Consider the following 16,835-nt stretch of genomic DNA (forward strand, 5'->3'; position numbering starts at 1 on the left):
TGGAAGAGAGTTATTTCTAAAAATACAAATTTACTGGGGCTATTTATTACAAAAAAAAAAATGACGGGGCTAAATGCATGGAAACCCCTAATTATTAGTGAAACAAGAGGTGGCAGGACACAAATAGCACTATGGATTAATTTGCTCAAACTGGAGTTTATTCAAAAACACCGTTTCAATGGAGCTTTTAGTTAGCACCAAGGGTGCGTTTGGTTCGCATTATGAAAGATTACTAGAAATAAAAGATATCCGAGAATTTTATTCCTATTCATCCTATTACTAAGAATGTGGAATTCCTGTGTTTGGTTCGCACGGTAATATTAATTAGTTTATATTGCAAAAAATATACAATTAATTAATTAATTAATTTAAATAATTTTAGATAATGTTACCAAAAGTTTCAACATCTTTTTAGAAAAAAGAGAGAGAGTATAAGTTAGAGAGAGAGAGCATAATTAAAAAAATAGAAAGAAAAATATAGTCGAAATTAGAGGGAGTGAGAGAGTTGAAATTTTAGAAAGAGAGAGAGAGAAAGCTTAGTTTAGAGAGAGAAAAAAAAGTTGAATTTTAGAGAGAAAAATAAGTTTAGAGAGAGATATAAGGTTAGAGTGTAAAGAAAAATAATATCAATTAGCCGGCGGGTAGGAAGAAAAAAAGAGATTAGATATATTATGATTATCCCAATCCATTAATATGAGAATACCCACCCTCCCTCAAGGGAATAAAATTAGTACTTTGGGGTGAATCATATTCCCAAGTGAATCCAATATTACCAACTAAATTACTTAGTGCGTTTAGCCAAACACCGTCATATTTTTTTATTCCCATTGGATTATTATGAATCTTTAAAAGATAGCGCGAACCAAATGCGCCCTAAAGGTTTTCTCATAAAAATCATTTCAACATCTTCCTACACCAGTAAAATCAAAAGCTTCAAAACCAAGATAGACGGGTGTATATTATACACCCTCTTTCCGATGCATGCCAAATGATCCTATAAAAATTTTATTTGGCCTACTAATTCTATTTTGTTCAACTCAGCATCAAGGTGAATAAGAATTAGAAAACGGTGAATCATTCTCTCCGTTCTTAATAAAATTTTAAAAAGGATGAATTATTTACCCTTTTTTCATTCGCAAAGAGTATATAAATCACCGTTTCTTTCTATATCATATAGTATTCTAACAACTAAATAAAAATTTCAACAATTCACATATAATCTTAACAACTCAAAAAAATCTTAATAATCTATCCATACAATCCTAACAATCAAATAAAATTTTTAATAATTCACAGACAATCCTAACAATATCATAAAAATCTATAAACAACGATAACAAGTTGAAAAACGAAAAGTGATTCATCGCTTTCTAAAGATGGTGAATGATTCACTGTCTTTCTAGTTTTTGTCCAATATGGTACTGAGCTGGCACGAAGAGAATTAGTTTGTCGAATAAAATTTTAGAAGAATCATTTGGTCAATTAGAAATTTTTAAGGGTTATTTTTTTAAAAAAAAGTCTGATATTTGACACTACCTTTCTTTTATTTTATTTTTTTTTTTTAATCAAGCTTGCAGACAATCTATATGAACTTCAACTCCCAAGTGTAAGAGTCCAAAATTTGGAGGCAGGATTTCATAGATTCTGCTAGTAGGTGCCAAGTAGCAACACTGCAGCTCCTGGTGGCACTTATTTGACATCACTTGAAACACTGGAAGCAACACATATCTGCACATTAAATCAAAAAGCTGTTTCATAAGAAGAATTATTAGACTAGTTTTTCACAGAGCTACTACTATTTTTCACAAATCCACTCCCATGATCACTGATGCTGAAAAAATCCAAAGGCTCTCTCTCAACCATATCAGTAAGAATACCAGGTTGAAGGTTCTATCAATGTATTTACACTTGATTTAAATCACAAACCAATGCAACTTCGAAGCAGACGATTTTTTGCTTCAGCATAAACAAAAAGAGACTGAGAAGCATAAAAATACAACAGCACTCTTCCTGTTTACTTTTATTCTTCCTTTTCACGAACAATGATGAACCTCACTCTCTGATCAAAGAATCGATTCTTGAATTTCCAGGAAAAGGCACTAGAGCCATCAGTGATTACGTGCAACACTGTATAGTCATATTCTTTCTTGTAAATAAAATTCAATTTATAGACCAAGATTCCAAACTGCAAGCACCTGTAATATAGTAAAAGTAAAACATTTGATGGCGGCGTTTACACGTGGATCTTGAGTCAAACTGCTTGCGCTCGTTAGACGGTTGCCTTTGCTATGGAAAAGTATAAATATTCATCATAAACTGCAGTAGAATCAAGGGATCAACCAAATACACCGTTACAAGAATCAACTTATTGTAAATATCTCAGCAGCTTAAAGTCTGTCCGAGATTTCAGGGTTATGTGGACATGCCATTCTACCCGCAAACCTATTAAATTTACAGGGATTAGTAACCTGCACATCAAAAGGAAGCTGATTGAGGAAAACAGAGAGAGGAGACAAATTGGCTAAGAAGCTAATTATATTGCAAAGTTGTTTCATTAGAGTAAAACGAATGAAAGGCCCAATTATCAACTTGAATGGCCTTGATCATAATGGTCCAAAATGGTTAAATTCTAGGCTAGTGACATGAGCTCTTCAGTCGCGTAAGTAGACATCCACTTTCCCTACATTCCAACTTGAATGGCCCTGTTTCATCTGCTTCTGTTTACTACTAATCAATTATTTACAGATAAAACTTTGTCAAAAAGCACGAAGTGGAGATGTACAAATCACAACTCAAAGCCAAGCTTGATAAATTTTACCATAAATAGAAACTCTGTCTGGACTAAATTGGATCTAGTCTAACTTTATATGTCAAAGTCCTTGCATCTTCTTTTATCACTATGTTTTGCTGCTGTTTATTAAGGTAAAGTTGGAAGGTATTTCCCAAAAAACTAAAACTCAAATAACATACAAAATTTTGCTGATGGTAAAATGAAATATTTAATCATGGTAAACTAGTAAAGTAATCAAGGAGGAGAATAGGAGAAAAGTGAAGAAGAAGAAGAAGAAATTCTTCGTCGCTAGTTTAGAAAGGAAAGCCATGTGCTTCAAGAAAAGCAAGCCTACCAAACTAAGTCTTGTGTGCACAAACTCTAATATATAGGCAGATCAAGAATATAAATCATTTCTCCTCCTATTTAAAGGTTAATAGCAATTAAATTAGCAGAAAAATTGTACAATTTACAGCATATATTTTAAATAAAAAAGATTTGAGATTCTTGGAAAACTTTGTTAGGAAGTAAAGATTACCTGTACATATTGGATCACTTCATTAATATGCCTAAACTGCATCTAAGCATTGGCGCTTAGAATCTTTTGCCTGTAGTATACATAATTTGTCATGATAAATCCTGAAGAGAAAGCAATTCGTCAGAGTTCAGGTTCCATAAAGTAAAATAGTGCAAAATAAACAAGTAAAAATGGAAAAGAATTGCAAAGCAAAAGACATCTAAATTACGTATTGTTTCTACGCCAACGAGTGCCTGTTTCACTTGGCTTCTGAAATAGCTCCTCTTATCTAAAGAAGCAACAACCAGCTGTTTGTCAAATAAAAAGTCTGAAGCCCTTGATTTGGCAGGAAACTGAAATGAGCCTCTCAGCTCTAATAAGCAGAAGCCTGAACAAATAGCTTCTGCTTCTACTATAGAGGAAAGTTGTTGGAGTGATTTTAATGAAAAGCTTGTAACGCTTCTTTGAATAGCTCTACTCCATCAACAAGTTTGCACAAGCTCTAGCTGGACACCAAACAGGCGCGAAGACATCACGATCGAGAGTCATGTGTCAATATGCCTCAAAAAGCTCAATTGTCAGACCAGATGGTACCAAAGCAAAAGGCTCTGGTCCTTGCACATTGTTAGAATGAGCACTTATAAATGATATCATACTTTCTTCTCCTACATGCTTGTGGAAGGGAAATAAGTTCATTGATTAGAAGCTTACATGCTCCGGATGATCATAGTGTGCTAAGTTGTTTTGATCAGCTCTGCAACCTCAACCGCAGGCACCTGGTATTTTATCCAACTTCATGAAATATTTTCCTAGTTATTCAACAAGCTTACCTAAATCACCAGAAGAGGGAAAAATCCCTGCTAAAAAATGATGGAATTTATTCAAGCCCAACGCTACAATCTCCCTCCGTGTGATCTGGGGCGGTACCTTTGATTGCTGGACGGCAAACTGTGCAAGGCAGTCCCTCTGCGGCATTCGTCAAAGCAACGGCAATCGCCAGTCTTTCACTGTGCTGCTTCAAGTATTCCACCTTCACTTCCCTCGTCAAATAAATGATCCGCACACCCAATGTCAGGCTTATAACCATCCTTCTCCATTTCTTCACTTAAATTTTTTAAGAGCGACTTTATCTCGCTTATCCTTGAATTTGTCTGATCGTTCGACGAGAAAGTATATGCCTTTTCCTTTATTTCGACCCAACTATATGCTGGCTCCTTCCTTACCCCTCGATCCCTCATCATCTTCTTCACCTTCGCTGCTTCTTCCCACTGGCCAGATTTAGCATATAGGTTCGACATTATAACAAAGGGAGCAGCATCTTTGAGCTCCATCCTAAATAGCTTATCAGCTGCCCGCTGCCCTAATTCCTGATGCCCGTGAATTCTACATGAATTAAGAATGGAATTCCAAATTATCTGATCAGAATCAAACGGGATCTGACTCAGCAATTTCTCTACTTCATCGAACCGACCCACACGACCTAATATATCAATAACACAAGCATAGTGGTCTTTCGTAGGGTTTAAGCCAAATTCCCGAGTCATCAGCTCAAAGTACCACAACCCTTCATCTACGAGGCCGCTGTGACTGCATGCTGAGAGGACACTTAAAAATGTGACTAAATCAGGTTCAACACCAGATCGCAGCATTTCTTCGAATATTTCAATAGCCTTCTTCCCCAGCCCGTTTTGCGCATAGGCAGCAACCATGGCATTCCATGAAACTATGTTTCTTTCAGGCATTTCCTGGAATATTTTATGGCTCTCATCTAAGCAACCACACTTTGCATACGTATCAAGAAGTGCACTTCCCGAAAAAACATTCGACAAGTAACCAAATCTTATTAAGTAAGAGTGCAGCTGTTTTCCAACGCTGACCATTGCCAGGCCGGATGAAGCTCTAAGGATGGTAGAAAACGTCGCCCTATCAGGGTTCAGCCCCGCTCTTCTCATCTCACAGAATAACTTTAGCGCTTCCTCGGAGTAACCATTTTGAATATATCCTGAGATGATTGAAGTCCAAGAGACGGTATTTTTATCATGTTTTTTCATAAATATCATTTCCGCGACATCCAACATTCCACATTTCGAGTACATATCGATAAGCGCATTGCCCACAAGATCATCAGAGGCGGAATCAGTTATAATAACCTGAGCATGAATTTGCCTCCCCATTTGTACACTAGGAACGGCTCCTGCGACACTCAACAAGCTAGCGAAAGGGCACGCCTTCCGATCAAAACCCATTAACTGCATCTCTCTGAAGAGATCCAGAAACTCTCTGACGCAACCATTCCACGCGTATCCTGAGATCATGACGTTATAAGAAACATTGTCCCTCTCAGCCATCTCATCAAACAGCGCTTCCGCATCACCTAAACAATGGCATTTCGAGTAGAAATCCAACAAAGAATTGTTTACGAACACGTTCCATCCGAAGTTCGCTTTAACCACGAGACCGTGAATCTGTTTCCCGAGACCCAAATCACATAATCCGGTCGCGGAGGTCAAAACGCCGGAAAAGGTGAACTGAGAGGGCTTTAAGATTAAGTCCCTCATTTCGATAAACAGCTCCAAGGCCGTAAAGTAAGACCCTTCTTTCGAATAGCCCATTATGATCGCATTATAAGTGACCGAGTCCCTCTCGGGCATTTCATCAAACAGCGTCCGGGCCCCACTGAGGAGCTCGCACTTGCAGTAGGAGTCCACCAAAGTGTTGCACACCACAAGGTTCGCTCCGAAACCGGATTTCACAACGTGGGTATGAATCTGTTCGGCCCAATTCGATGCGTCGGAGCCGCCGCCGCTGCCGCAGACGCCGAGAGCGGCGGTGATCGCCACATGGTCCGGCCGAATTCCCTCACGGGTCATCCCCACAAACAGGGAGAGCGCTTCTCGCGACCGATCGGCGGCAGAGCACGCGCCGATCAGTATGGTCCACGTGACTGCGTTGCGGTGGGGCGCGAGGGCGAAGAGGCGCACCGCCTCGTCGAGGTCCCCGGCTCTGGCGTAGCCGGAGATCATGCGGTTCACAGTGAAGGTGTTCTTGTGGGGCATTTCGTCGAACAGTTGGCGCGCGCGGGAGAAATCGCCTCTGCGGAGGAGGGAGTCCAGGAGGTGGTTCGCGCGGTAGGTGCGGAGGTCGAAGCCCGTTTTGACCATCGCGGCGTCGACGAGCGCATGGTCGGGAGCTTCGGTGGTGGCGCTGCGGCGGCGGAGGAGGAGGAGAAAGCGTTTGGGGGAGATTGTGGGGGACGTGAGAGGGGGAGAGAGGGATGTGAGGGAGGAGGGAAACGCATTGGGTCTCAACGGTCGGAATCTCATGGGAGTTGAAGAGGCTAGAGAGGCCGCGCGTAGCTCATTTGAATTTTCATGCACTTTTTTATTTTATGCGACCAACACCAACCTTATAATATATAAGGAAAATATATTATTACCTGTGAGTCCTTCTAAAGCTTTAAAATCTTTTTCCAAATTTTAGTATAGAAAGAATTTGATAAAATAAACGCGAGTATAGACCTTTCAAAATCTAGCGAGTGAGTAACTTCAAAGATACCTTATAATATTATTGATGGTTTGGTAACATTATTGTTAAACTCTAAATAATCATCACTAAATCCTAAATATTACTATAGTGTTCACACAAAGTAGATACCTACACGTAAACAATACTATAGAAAACTTGTGAATGGAGGACCCAAAATATTTCTCATTAAAAAAAAAAAAAGATCTAATTGTACACCGTACATAGGATGGCTGTGATGTAAAATTTATACGGCATTAACAGGTGCATCAGCAGCATTATTTTGTAAATTTTGGGTATCTTACATTACTACTCGCCCAAGCACATGAAGCAGCAATGATAACACAAAACAACAACAATAACAAGAAGAAGAAGAAGAAGAAGAAGAAGAGGGGCAAATGTGACAAGCAAAATGGCTCTTTCGTCCTTATTGCAATATTAATCGTGCACGGGAGATTTTCTGCAACACAACAACATTTGCGTCGAAGCAGAAAGCTAGGGACCTGCCGCGCTTACGAAGGCAAGGTAGTCCAAATTAAGGATAAACGTGCGGATTTCCATCGGCCCCAGCTCGACAACTAGCTTAGAAGGATCCACAGGGCCCCCTCGGACGACAGTTTCCGCCCCGGAAGAGCCCTGCTGCACTTTCCATTTTAGTCTTTTCTTCTCCATCTCAGCTCTCTCTTGGTTCGCGGATAAGTTGGTTTCTGTTATCTTGATGATCTGAAAATTTGCAAAGGCAATAGTTGGATCAGTTCCATAGAAACTAAAAAGAAGAAATATCATTTCCAAATTATAATGTCCAAAGTTCAAGTTGATTCTCAATGAAACCCGAAAGTAGTAATTGACAATTTAACTGATAATATACTCGTTTTCCCGCTCTCCGCTTAGACAATCTAGATTAATCTTAATCCATAGTAATAGTATATTATAGTTCAATATGTATGCGCTTGTTTTCTAGTTTTACTAAACAAAAGATATAAATCCAACAAAAAATTAAATAATTTGATTTTTTTTTTTCTAGTAACAGTAATTTTATTTTTTTTTCCCTCTTATGGAATATTGGAATAGAACCCAGGCACTAATATGAGAGATTGAACGAATCCATATAAATGAAGAGCCAAGGTGAACAGAGTTTACTGGTTCGCTTAGGTTTCCGCAATTTGTCGGTTTTGCTACATGCCCCAAAGTTTTCACCATAGTAGGTATCTTTATTAAGAATTGTTGATTAGTTTGTACACGTGGTACCTTTTTGTTTGGAAAGATCTTCTTAAGTTCAACACTTGCCATTACAGAAAGATCCTTGTCCTCCCCAACCTGAAGGTAGCATGCAAAGAGAAACAGATTCAAAAAGGTTCCTACTCCAAGTTATTATAAGGCTCTGAATTCAGAAAATTCATCAAATAAAAAAAAAGAAGTGTTCAGAACCTCATAAAGGTGCACCAACCGAAGGAGAACACTGCCATCTTCAAGTGCCTGGAAATACAATATTTAATTAAGCTCAAATTCTTGGAATTGAAAACTAGCATATGTAGGGATGGGGCTAAAAAAAGGTGCTTCGCACTTTTGTAGCAGCAACAAGTCACCGTCGGAGATTTAGTCCAATGATCTCTCTTGTTTATTGTACCAAAACAGTAAAGTATCAACTCAAACAACTAGTCTAAATTTTAGATCGGCTAGTTATTAGTACTTCCAATGATGCATCTAAATCAAGAAAAGGAGTTAAAAAAAAAAAACATTTAAGGGGTTGATTATTTCGGTGCTTCTCATTGTTGGATTGATGAGCACGTTAGAATTGAATGATCAATGCCGAACAATTTGTTTTACATACAAAAGCGCTTACCTGAAGGGTGAGTACTGCAACATTATCTGGCAAACTGTAGGAGGAATCCATTGCAGAAAATTTTACAACATGAGAGCTTGCCCAGTTACCTCCATCCTGAACAAATAAATTAAGCTAACCAGAATTGAGTAAAATGGGTTTACTGTAACAGCAATCTGACCAAATTTACCTGCTCTGAGAAAGCAATGAGAAGAGGAGAATAGATCTCCTGTCCAAAAGTTCGACGCCACTTAGCTCCCTCTCCTAACGAATCAAATTTGAGATAGTATTTTCCTTCAATCTGCAAGGATTTCAATTCATCGAATTGCCAATAAAATGGTTTCAAAAGTTCTTTAGATGAAAGTTTTTTCTATAAGACAGCATTCCTATTAATTGCAGATTAAATCAGTTAAAGAATGCAAGATTTTTTACACTTAAGTAGATAAGCTACCAAACAACCAACTTTTCAGAATGAACTTGCATGACATCCTCTTTGGCAAGATTTTTACCTATAGAATGACTTTTTGAAACAAAATCAACCATTTCAGAAAGAAAGACTTGAAGAATTTCAAAGAAGGGTAAGAAAACCTATAAAAGTGAGATGCAGGGTCCCTGGAGTTTACTTACAACTAATCCTGCACAGTCGTCATTGACACAAACAGTCTCATTAAGTGCCTCTCCAACGCCTCGACCATCATCATAGAGCAATCTCCTATATCATCAGAAATAAGGAACACAGAGAAACAGTTCCAGTTCTGAGTTACAAGTTCACTCAGCAAGAAAAAGAACAAAGAAAGTGAAAAAAAAAAAAACGAGATAAATGGTAGGATGAAATTTCTTTGTCGCAAGATATACCTATGAAGCATCAATTCAACTTGCCCATCCACTATGCTAGAACCTCCTACAGATCTATCTACCAATACTGAGAGTTCTGTGCTGTTATCCTTAATGTATGTGCCCAAATTAATCTGCAGAAAAAGCAAAAAAAAATGGTCATATCATTACTGTTATGTTTTCAAGGAATAAACTAACCTAGAAGAAAACTATACTGCTAAATGAATATAGCAAATAAGACTTTTTTGTATGTTAAGCACTAGATCCATTCCCTTTTGTTTAGCTTTTGGTTTAAAAATCGAAATTTAGAAGGTTTGCTCAACTTAAGTCCATCTTTCATCCCACGTTAGGCTGGATCAGTTATACAAGCCTCAAACAAAATTATATTGGATCATGTTATATAACTCATGAAAGTGAGAATTTTCTTACGAGTATTTTAGTAAATTGGGCAACTTACTTCGCCGATCCTATCAACCTATCTCACTACACTCCTCCAGTTTGCTTAAAAAATTTCCCAGCTTCAGGAAAGTGAAGTTGGAACAGAATGATAACCTCCAAAATGACTAATAAAAAACAAATAAATAAATAAAAACAAAGTTTGAAAGCATTGCATTATGAACTAAGGTTTAAAGTGCCGTGGCACGGGGGCGTATCGCTGTTTGCCTGGCACGGTAACGGTATGGCACCGGCACGCTTTCGTGCCAACACATGATACGCTAATGTGCTGAGATACGTATGACTTCCTACTGGCACCCCTAGGGCTGGAGATGGAGCGACTGGACCTCGAAGTGGTCGCTCCCGAGGTCCCGGCTCAGCTGATGGCGTTCGTTATTCAACCGACCTTATTGGAGAGGATCAGGAATTTGCAACCTGCAGATTCGAGTCTCCAAAGGGTGCGGCGCAACATCGAGGAAGGACGAGATGGCGATTTCAGTGTGGACGCCGGTGACGCGCTCCGGTTTCGAAACCGGTGGTGCGTGCCCGAGAATGAAGAGCTTCGCGAGCTGATTTTGCAGGAAGCCCACCGGTCTCCATACGCGGATCACCCGGGCGGCACCAAAATGTATCATGAGTTGAGAGCACTCTATTGGTGGCCGGGGATGAAGGCTGATATTGGGCGCTTCGTGGCGAAGTGTTTGACTTGTCAGCAAGTAAAGGCGAAGCGCCGGTTTCCAGCAGGGAAGCTTCAAAGCCTACCTATTCCCGTCTGGAAATGGGAGGATATATCTATGGATTTCATCGTTGGCTTACCTCGCTCGACAGGGGGACACGACGCAATCTGGGTGATTGTGGATCGCTTGACAAAGTCAGCACACTTTTTGCCGATCCACACCACCTAGGCGGGAGATAAGTTGGCGCAGGTATACCTTGATGAGGTAGTGAGGTTACATGGGGTACCGAAGTCGATTGTGTCAGATAGAGACCCCAAGTTTACTTCACGTTTCTGGAAAAGCCTGCAGGAGGCCCTTGGCACGCGGCTCGATTTCAGTACTGCATTTCATCCCCAGACAGATGTGCAAACGGAAAGAACAATTCAGATTCTGGAGGATATGTTACGAGCTTGCGTCATTGACTTCAAGGGAGGCTGGTGTAAGTACTTGCCAATGGCCGAGTTCGCCTACAACAACAGTTATCATGCTAGTGTGGAGATGGCACCGTTCAAGGCTCTCTATGGGCGAAAGTGCCGATCTCCCATTTATTGGAGTGATGTGGGCGAGCGCACAGAATTCGGCCCCGATGTGCTGCGGGAGGCGGAAGAAAAGGTCCGCCTTGCTCGCAAGCGGTTACTCACGGCGCAATCTCGACAACAGAGCTACGCGGATAGGCGCCGACGGGATTTGGAATTCGCGGTGGGCGACCGTGTTTTCTTAAAGGTTTCTCCTATGAGAGGCGTTAAGCGATTTGGTGTTCGGGGCAAGTTAAGTCCCCGATATATTGGCCCCTATGAGATCTTGGAACGGATTGGGACGGTGGCTTATCGGCTCGCGTTGCCGCCGAAGCTGGCGGATGTGCACAATGTATTCCACGTCTCCAATCTTCGCAAATACATTCCTGACCCCGAGCACGCAATGTTATACGAGCCGCCGGAACTTCAGGAGGACCTGAGCTACGAGGAATTCCCGGTGGCAATTACCGCTCGTGAAGTACGCAAGTTAAGAAATCGGGAAATTCCTTATGTCCGAGTCCGGTGGACCAATCATGATGATCGCGAAGCCACCTGGGAGCTCGAGGAGAAAATGAAGGCGAATCATCCTCGCCTGTTCGAAGGTTAAATCGAGGTATGAGTTTAGAATTTGGAATTCTAATTAAGTTTGGTAGTATTGAGTTCGTTTCGAGGACGAAACTCTTTTAAGGTGGGGAGGATGTAAGGAAGTGAATCCTCGAAATCCGAGGACTTGACTTCGAATGGAATCGACTGTTTGTCGAGTGTGTAGGCTTCGGAAAGCCCAAAGGTGAGTATAATGCATAAGGCGCATTAAGAAAAGGTCCACAGGAGCACCAGTGCAAAACTTGCACTGGAGCAGAAATGCTCTCGGGGACCGGTCCCTGGCAGGGAGGTACCGGTCCCATCAGGCTGGGCTGTGGGGGGGTCTCTGATGAGACCGGTCCCTGGCAGGCAGGGACCGGTTCCCGAACGTTGGTCCAGCGAAAATAGCCGAAATTTGGCTAAGTCCCGAAAACTCAGCTTTCGGGAACCGGTCTCTCGGACAAGGACCGGTCTCCCGGGGACCGGTCTCTCAAGCAAGGACCAGTTCCCGAACGCGAAATCCCCTCTGCCCGCATGGGAGGCTTTCGGGGACCGGTCTCCCCGAGCAGGGACCGGTCCCTCACAGCGAAAATGCCCAGTGAGGGCTGATTCAAAAGATGAAAAGTTGAGGGGGCTATCTGCAAAATGGCCTTTATTAGAGGCTGGGGGATCTCTCTCTCCCTCTCCTTTGCTCTCTCCCCCTCTCACACTCTTTCCCTCTCTCTCTCTAGAAAGAAAAGAAGGAGAAGGAGAAGGAGAGGAAGAAAATGAAGGAAAAGAAGAAGAAGAGGAAGGAGAAGACAAAGAAGAAGAAGATTATCTTCTTCTCTCCCTCTCTCAAGCTTGGAGCTTGGCTTAGAGGTAAGCTCCTAACCCATTCATGGTGAATTTCTTAGGATTGGGTTTTATTGTTTAGAATTGGTTCGAATGGAACCTAGAGGAGATAAATAGATGGTTCGAGCTCGAAATCGAAGCTCGCACCACGGATTTCTCCCTCATTGCCATTTTAGGGCATGGATTTGGATTTTTTGGAAATCTAGGGTTTTGATCTATCTTAATAGGTCGTAAACCAAATTGCTAGGTCTCGGAACGCGTCGGCGAAAACGGTTTGTCGATCCGACGAGTGAGTACGGAGTTATCGCCGAATCGGGTACTTGAGGGCTCACTTCGCCCCGAGGAGTTGAAGCGACGTGCAAAGACCGCAGCGTTGAGTTTTCTACCGTCGCGGCATCGCCAAGAGGTGGGTGGTGTCCATCCCGAAGCAATCGGGCTCCCTCTTATGTCTTAGTATTTTAAGACCTTGCATCCTGTGATCATATGCATTGTAGGATGATTGTGCATCGCCTTTCCCTATGATTTTCTATCTGATATCGTATTGTGCATTGGTAGCTGGATATAGGGGATTGATGAGGATTGGGTCGAGTCTTGTAATCCTATAGTGTAATGATGAAAGTATGATGCAAGGGTTGAAACAAAAGAACGAGTGGCATCTAGTTGTTAGTAAACAAATGAACGAGTGGTACCTAGTTACTAATTAAACAAGAACGAGTGGCATTGTGGGTCGTAGTGTATATGAAACCCATTGACTATGGTGACAGTAACCCTAGAGGATAGGGCACCCTTGAGGTGGGAGAATTGGGATCATACTCATTGTCTGCTCCCAACTTGTGGTGGTCGCTCCACACAAGTAGTGCGCTCCGGAGTCAGTCACGAGGGATGGCCTATTTGGGGTCCCGTGGGATAGGGATGGCCTACTTGGGGTCCCGAGGGATAGCCTATTTGGGGTCCCGCAGACGGTCTCGGATGTGTAGTGATCGAGACGGCTAGGTGAGTAATGGATAGATCCTTGAGTGAGCCACGAGATTGACGAACCAGTAAATAGCTTTACCTTTTGGACATATGAAGAGCTAGTCGAACTATCTATTTCTTTGTGCATGCATTCATCATATACATGATTTGGGCACAGTAGAGTAGTTTTACTATTCGTTTCTACAGCTTTCTATATCTATCTGTTTATCTACTTGCACCCACTTGGACCTAGTGGGGAGACCGGCCGAGTCGGCGGCCGAACCCACTGGGAACTATGGAAGATAGTTCTCACCCCACTTTTTACAAGTTTGAGTTCGGGTGTCCCGGGCGAGCGCGAGGATCGCGGTAAGGGTTTAGCGCCCTAGTTGTATTAGCTACCTACCTTTTGCATTAGCTTTACCCTGTATTATGTTTGAGAGTAGATGTTGTATAGGGTGAGGTTTGAGTGATTGTATTTATATTTTAGAAGAATGTAAAAGATGTAATCAAATGTATCAAGTTAAATGAATGTAATAGATAGCATCTTCTCTCTTTATGTACTTGTATATGTTTCCATACTGGTATCTTGCTCTTGGTTGTTGCACTGGTGGTGCTTCTTGATCGTGTATTTATGAATTGATTCCTGGGTAAATTCTTATACATGATCTGTTGGTTAGCCTTGGGCGGACAGGGGAGGTCCTGTCCGTTCGGCGTCTGTTCGACGCGCCCGGGCCGGACCAAATTGGTAGCGGTCTCGGGGCGTGACATGCACCTTCTCATACTTTTTGTTGGCGTGTTCCTTGTAAAGTCACCATACATTCTAAGCAAAATGATAATATTGTTTTTCAAGTTTCAAATAATTAAAGCCAACTATATTAACAAGTAACATATAACATTGCAGTTTTAGAAGGGGAAAAAAAACAAGAAAAGAAAAAGATGATGCCATACATGCCCTTAGGTAACCAAGTTTTAGCAAGTAGGAGATGACCAGATTTAGAATACTTGATACCAGCAAAAACTTACAGGATAATAGTTTCCAGCAACAGGTTGGGTTACTTGCAATTGCCAGTCTGATCTATAATCGCGGATCTGCAGATGATCAAAGGTCTTATACATTTAATAAGAAAGATGTTAAGGATGCATATGCATGGCACAAATCATGCTTTGTTATGTAGCACTCGAGCTTCGTGACAAGGAAATATGTTCTATGAAAGTTAAAGCAGCAACAGCAATAAGAACTAGTACTAAGCCCATTGGAAATTCAAAAAGTTATTCAAAGAGAGGTGCAGCATACCCTCTTAATGAAATCACGCCCACTGGAATCTGTATAAAATGCTTTGTTTGTAGCCATATTTGTTGTGATTTCAGCAACTACTTCTTTGCCGATTCCATCTTCCACTGGTATGGGTCCTACCTACAAATATTATCACATAGTTAGATCAAGAGCTCCAAAATGAGAGCATAGAGTAGTTTGGCAAGAAAAAACAGAAAAGAAGACAGAAAAAGAGGCCATAAACTATCATCAAACGTCCATTTTCATAATAGAATAATAATTGTTGCTGCCATGTGCCAAGTTCTCCAGGTTTTGTGCTTACTATGAATTCAGTTTCCACATGCTCTTTTCCCTTGTAAACTCTGGTGATCTGCATTTACAAAAATATTGATGCTCAATTTGTTAGTTCATATGGCAAGAAAAGAGAGGATGAATGTTAGACAACCTGTTTTTGCAATTCATATTAGTAAATGTTAATCTAAAAATGTTAGCCAATATTACGTTGATAGACTAAATGCCCGACACTTCCTAATCTCAGTATCTCGTCACGAAAGAAGCAGCCTACTATTTTTTCACCTAGGAAGTAGGCACCAGCTACTTGATTTTCTATTTTTCTAACTGTAGTAGAATAACCATAAGGGTGTGTTTGGTTCGGGTTATCCTGACAGGATTACAGACAATTCTGTCAAGATTACTACGTTTGGTTCATCCAGTATGTAATCTAGTTAATAATGCAACATTACAAATGGTGCAAAATTACACCGAAAATATTAACCAAAGGGGGAGTCTGTATATTGGATTACCAACGGCGGCTAATCTTGCATGTTATATAAAATTACAAATTTACCCCTCCAACTACCGAAACCCTTCCAATACGCCATTTTAAAAATTTTAATTTAAAATTTTGAATTATCAGATTTTAAATTTTAAATTTTGAATTTTAATTTTCAATTTTCAATTTTCAATTTTTCAAATTTTAACGTTTAATTTTTAAATTTTTAAACTTAAATTTTCAATTTTCAAATTTAAATTTTAAATTTTAAATTTTATAATTCAAATTTGTATTTTAAATTCTAAATTTTAAATTTAGATTTTAAATTTTAAATTTTAAATTTATATTTATATTTATATTTATATTTTAAATTTGAAATTTATAAATTTCATATTTGTAAACAATAAAAAAAGTTTGTCAAATATGGCTATGGACAATTTTGGAATAGACTATATTTTATTGTCAAGATTATTGAATTTTATAGACTGAACCAAATATAGTAATGCTATAAACACTGCAATCCAACATTACATTACTGCATTAAACCAAATGTGCTAATGCAGCATCAGTAGTAATCTTATTTAGAAATCCAAGATATCTGGATATATCGAAATACTCTATATATTACATAACTCGAACCAAACGCACCCTAATGGAGAAAAGAACAATAATGGCTCCACAAAATGATATTCCTGCATGCTTATTTTTGTAACAACGAGAAGAACCTGGTATATCCATGGATTGATCTGTTGATGCACTTCATCCAATATAGATCCTCGCAGAATTGTCAACTGCACCTTATTTCAATTAAAATGCTTAGATAATAAAGTAGATGGATCTTTTTGACAACTTCAGCAAGTTCGACACTCGACTATTCTTTAAAAGCAAATATACCTGTACATCAGATTTTATGGGAAAGGTGCCACCTGGACGAAATATATATGCTCCAGAAGCCTTCAAAAAGGAAAACGAATTAAATATGGTTCTTCATCCAAGTTGGGAACATATACGATAAATTGGCATAACAGTTGTTATCAGCAAGATAAGTTATTTGTTTAAACTTGATAACATACCTGAGGATCAGTATTTGTTCCATTAAATCCAGAATAAAACTTGTATGTCTGTTTAATATCTGCATTCACCTAGAGAACAGAAAAATTACTTCAACTGCAAATGTTGATTACGAAGGAAAGAAACATCATATATTTATAGATGAGTAATGGTTTCCTAAAGTAAGGTCTCAAGTTCCTAGATTGAATATTACTAGACAGTTATAGAGAATCAAGTAT

At 40.0% G+C, this 16,835-nt stretch overlaps 2 protein-coding genes across 3 annotated transcripts in view; both read right to left on the minus strand.

Annotated features, from left to right (window-relative positions):
* On the minus strand, window positions 1,833–6,759 carry LOC109722882 (putative pentatricopeptide repeat-containing protein At2g01510). Its single transcript, XM_020251059.1, is given in 4 exon segments — window positions 1,833–2,468; window positions 3,309–4,096; window positions 4,215–4,326; window positions 4,328–6,759. Coding segments are annotated over 3 exon segments (2,442 nt in total). The 5' UTR covers window positions 6,611–6,759; the 3' UTR covers window positions 1,833–2,468; window positions 3,309–4,049.
* LOC109722881 (probable alpha-mannosidase At5g13980) overlaps window positions 6,969–16,835 on the minus strand; it is a 39,042-nt gene continuing 29,175 nt past the window's right edge. Inside the window, exons 17-29 of one of the 2 annotated variants that reach the window (XM_020251058.1) lie at window positions 16,620–16,688; window positions 16,441–16,500; window positions 16,272–16,337; window positions 15,097–15,144; window positions 14,796–14,915; window positions 14,525–14,590; window positions 9,487–9,599; window positions 9,259–9,343; window positions 8,822–8,932; window positions 8,653–8,748; window positions 8,238–8,285; window positions 8,058–8,126; window positions 6,969–7,532 (exon numbers count right to left, since the gene is read on the minus strand). In XM_020251058.1, the coding sequence (XP_020106647.1) occupies window positions 7,305–7,532; window positions 8,058–8,126; window positions 8,238–8,285; window positions 8,653–8,748; window positions 8,822–8,932; window positions 9,259–9,343; window positions 9,487–9,599; window positions 14,525–14,590; window positions 14,796–14,915; window positions 15,097–15,144; window positions 16,272–16,337; window positions 16,441–16,500; window positions 16,620–16,688 (1,179 nt within the window). In that variant the 3' untranslated portion in view covers window positions 6,969–7,304. Of the gene's footprint in view, window positions 7,533–8,057; window positions 8,127–8,237; window positions 8,286–8,652; window positions 8,749–8,821; window positions 8,933–9,258; window positions 9,344–9,486; window positions 9,600–14,524; window positions 14,591–14,795; window positions 14,916–15,096; window positions 15,145–16,271; window positions 16,344–16,440; window positions 16,501–16,619; window positions 16,689–16,835 lie in introns of both variants that reach the window. The other variant, XM_020251057.1, reaches the window with a different exon arrangement.

Source organism: Ananas comosus, linkage group 17, assembly GCF_001540865.1.
Source record: "Ananas comosus cultivar F153 linkage group 17, ASM154086v1, whole genome shotgun sequence".
Classification (NCBI taxonomy): domain Eukaryota; kingdom Viridiplantae; phylum Streptophyta; class Magnoliopsida; order Poales; family Bromeliaceae; genus Ananas; species Ananas comosus.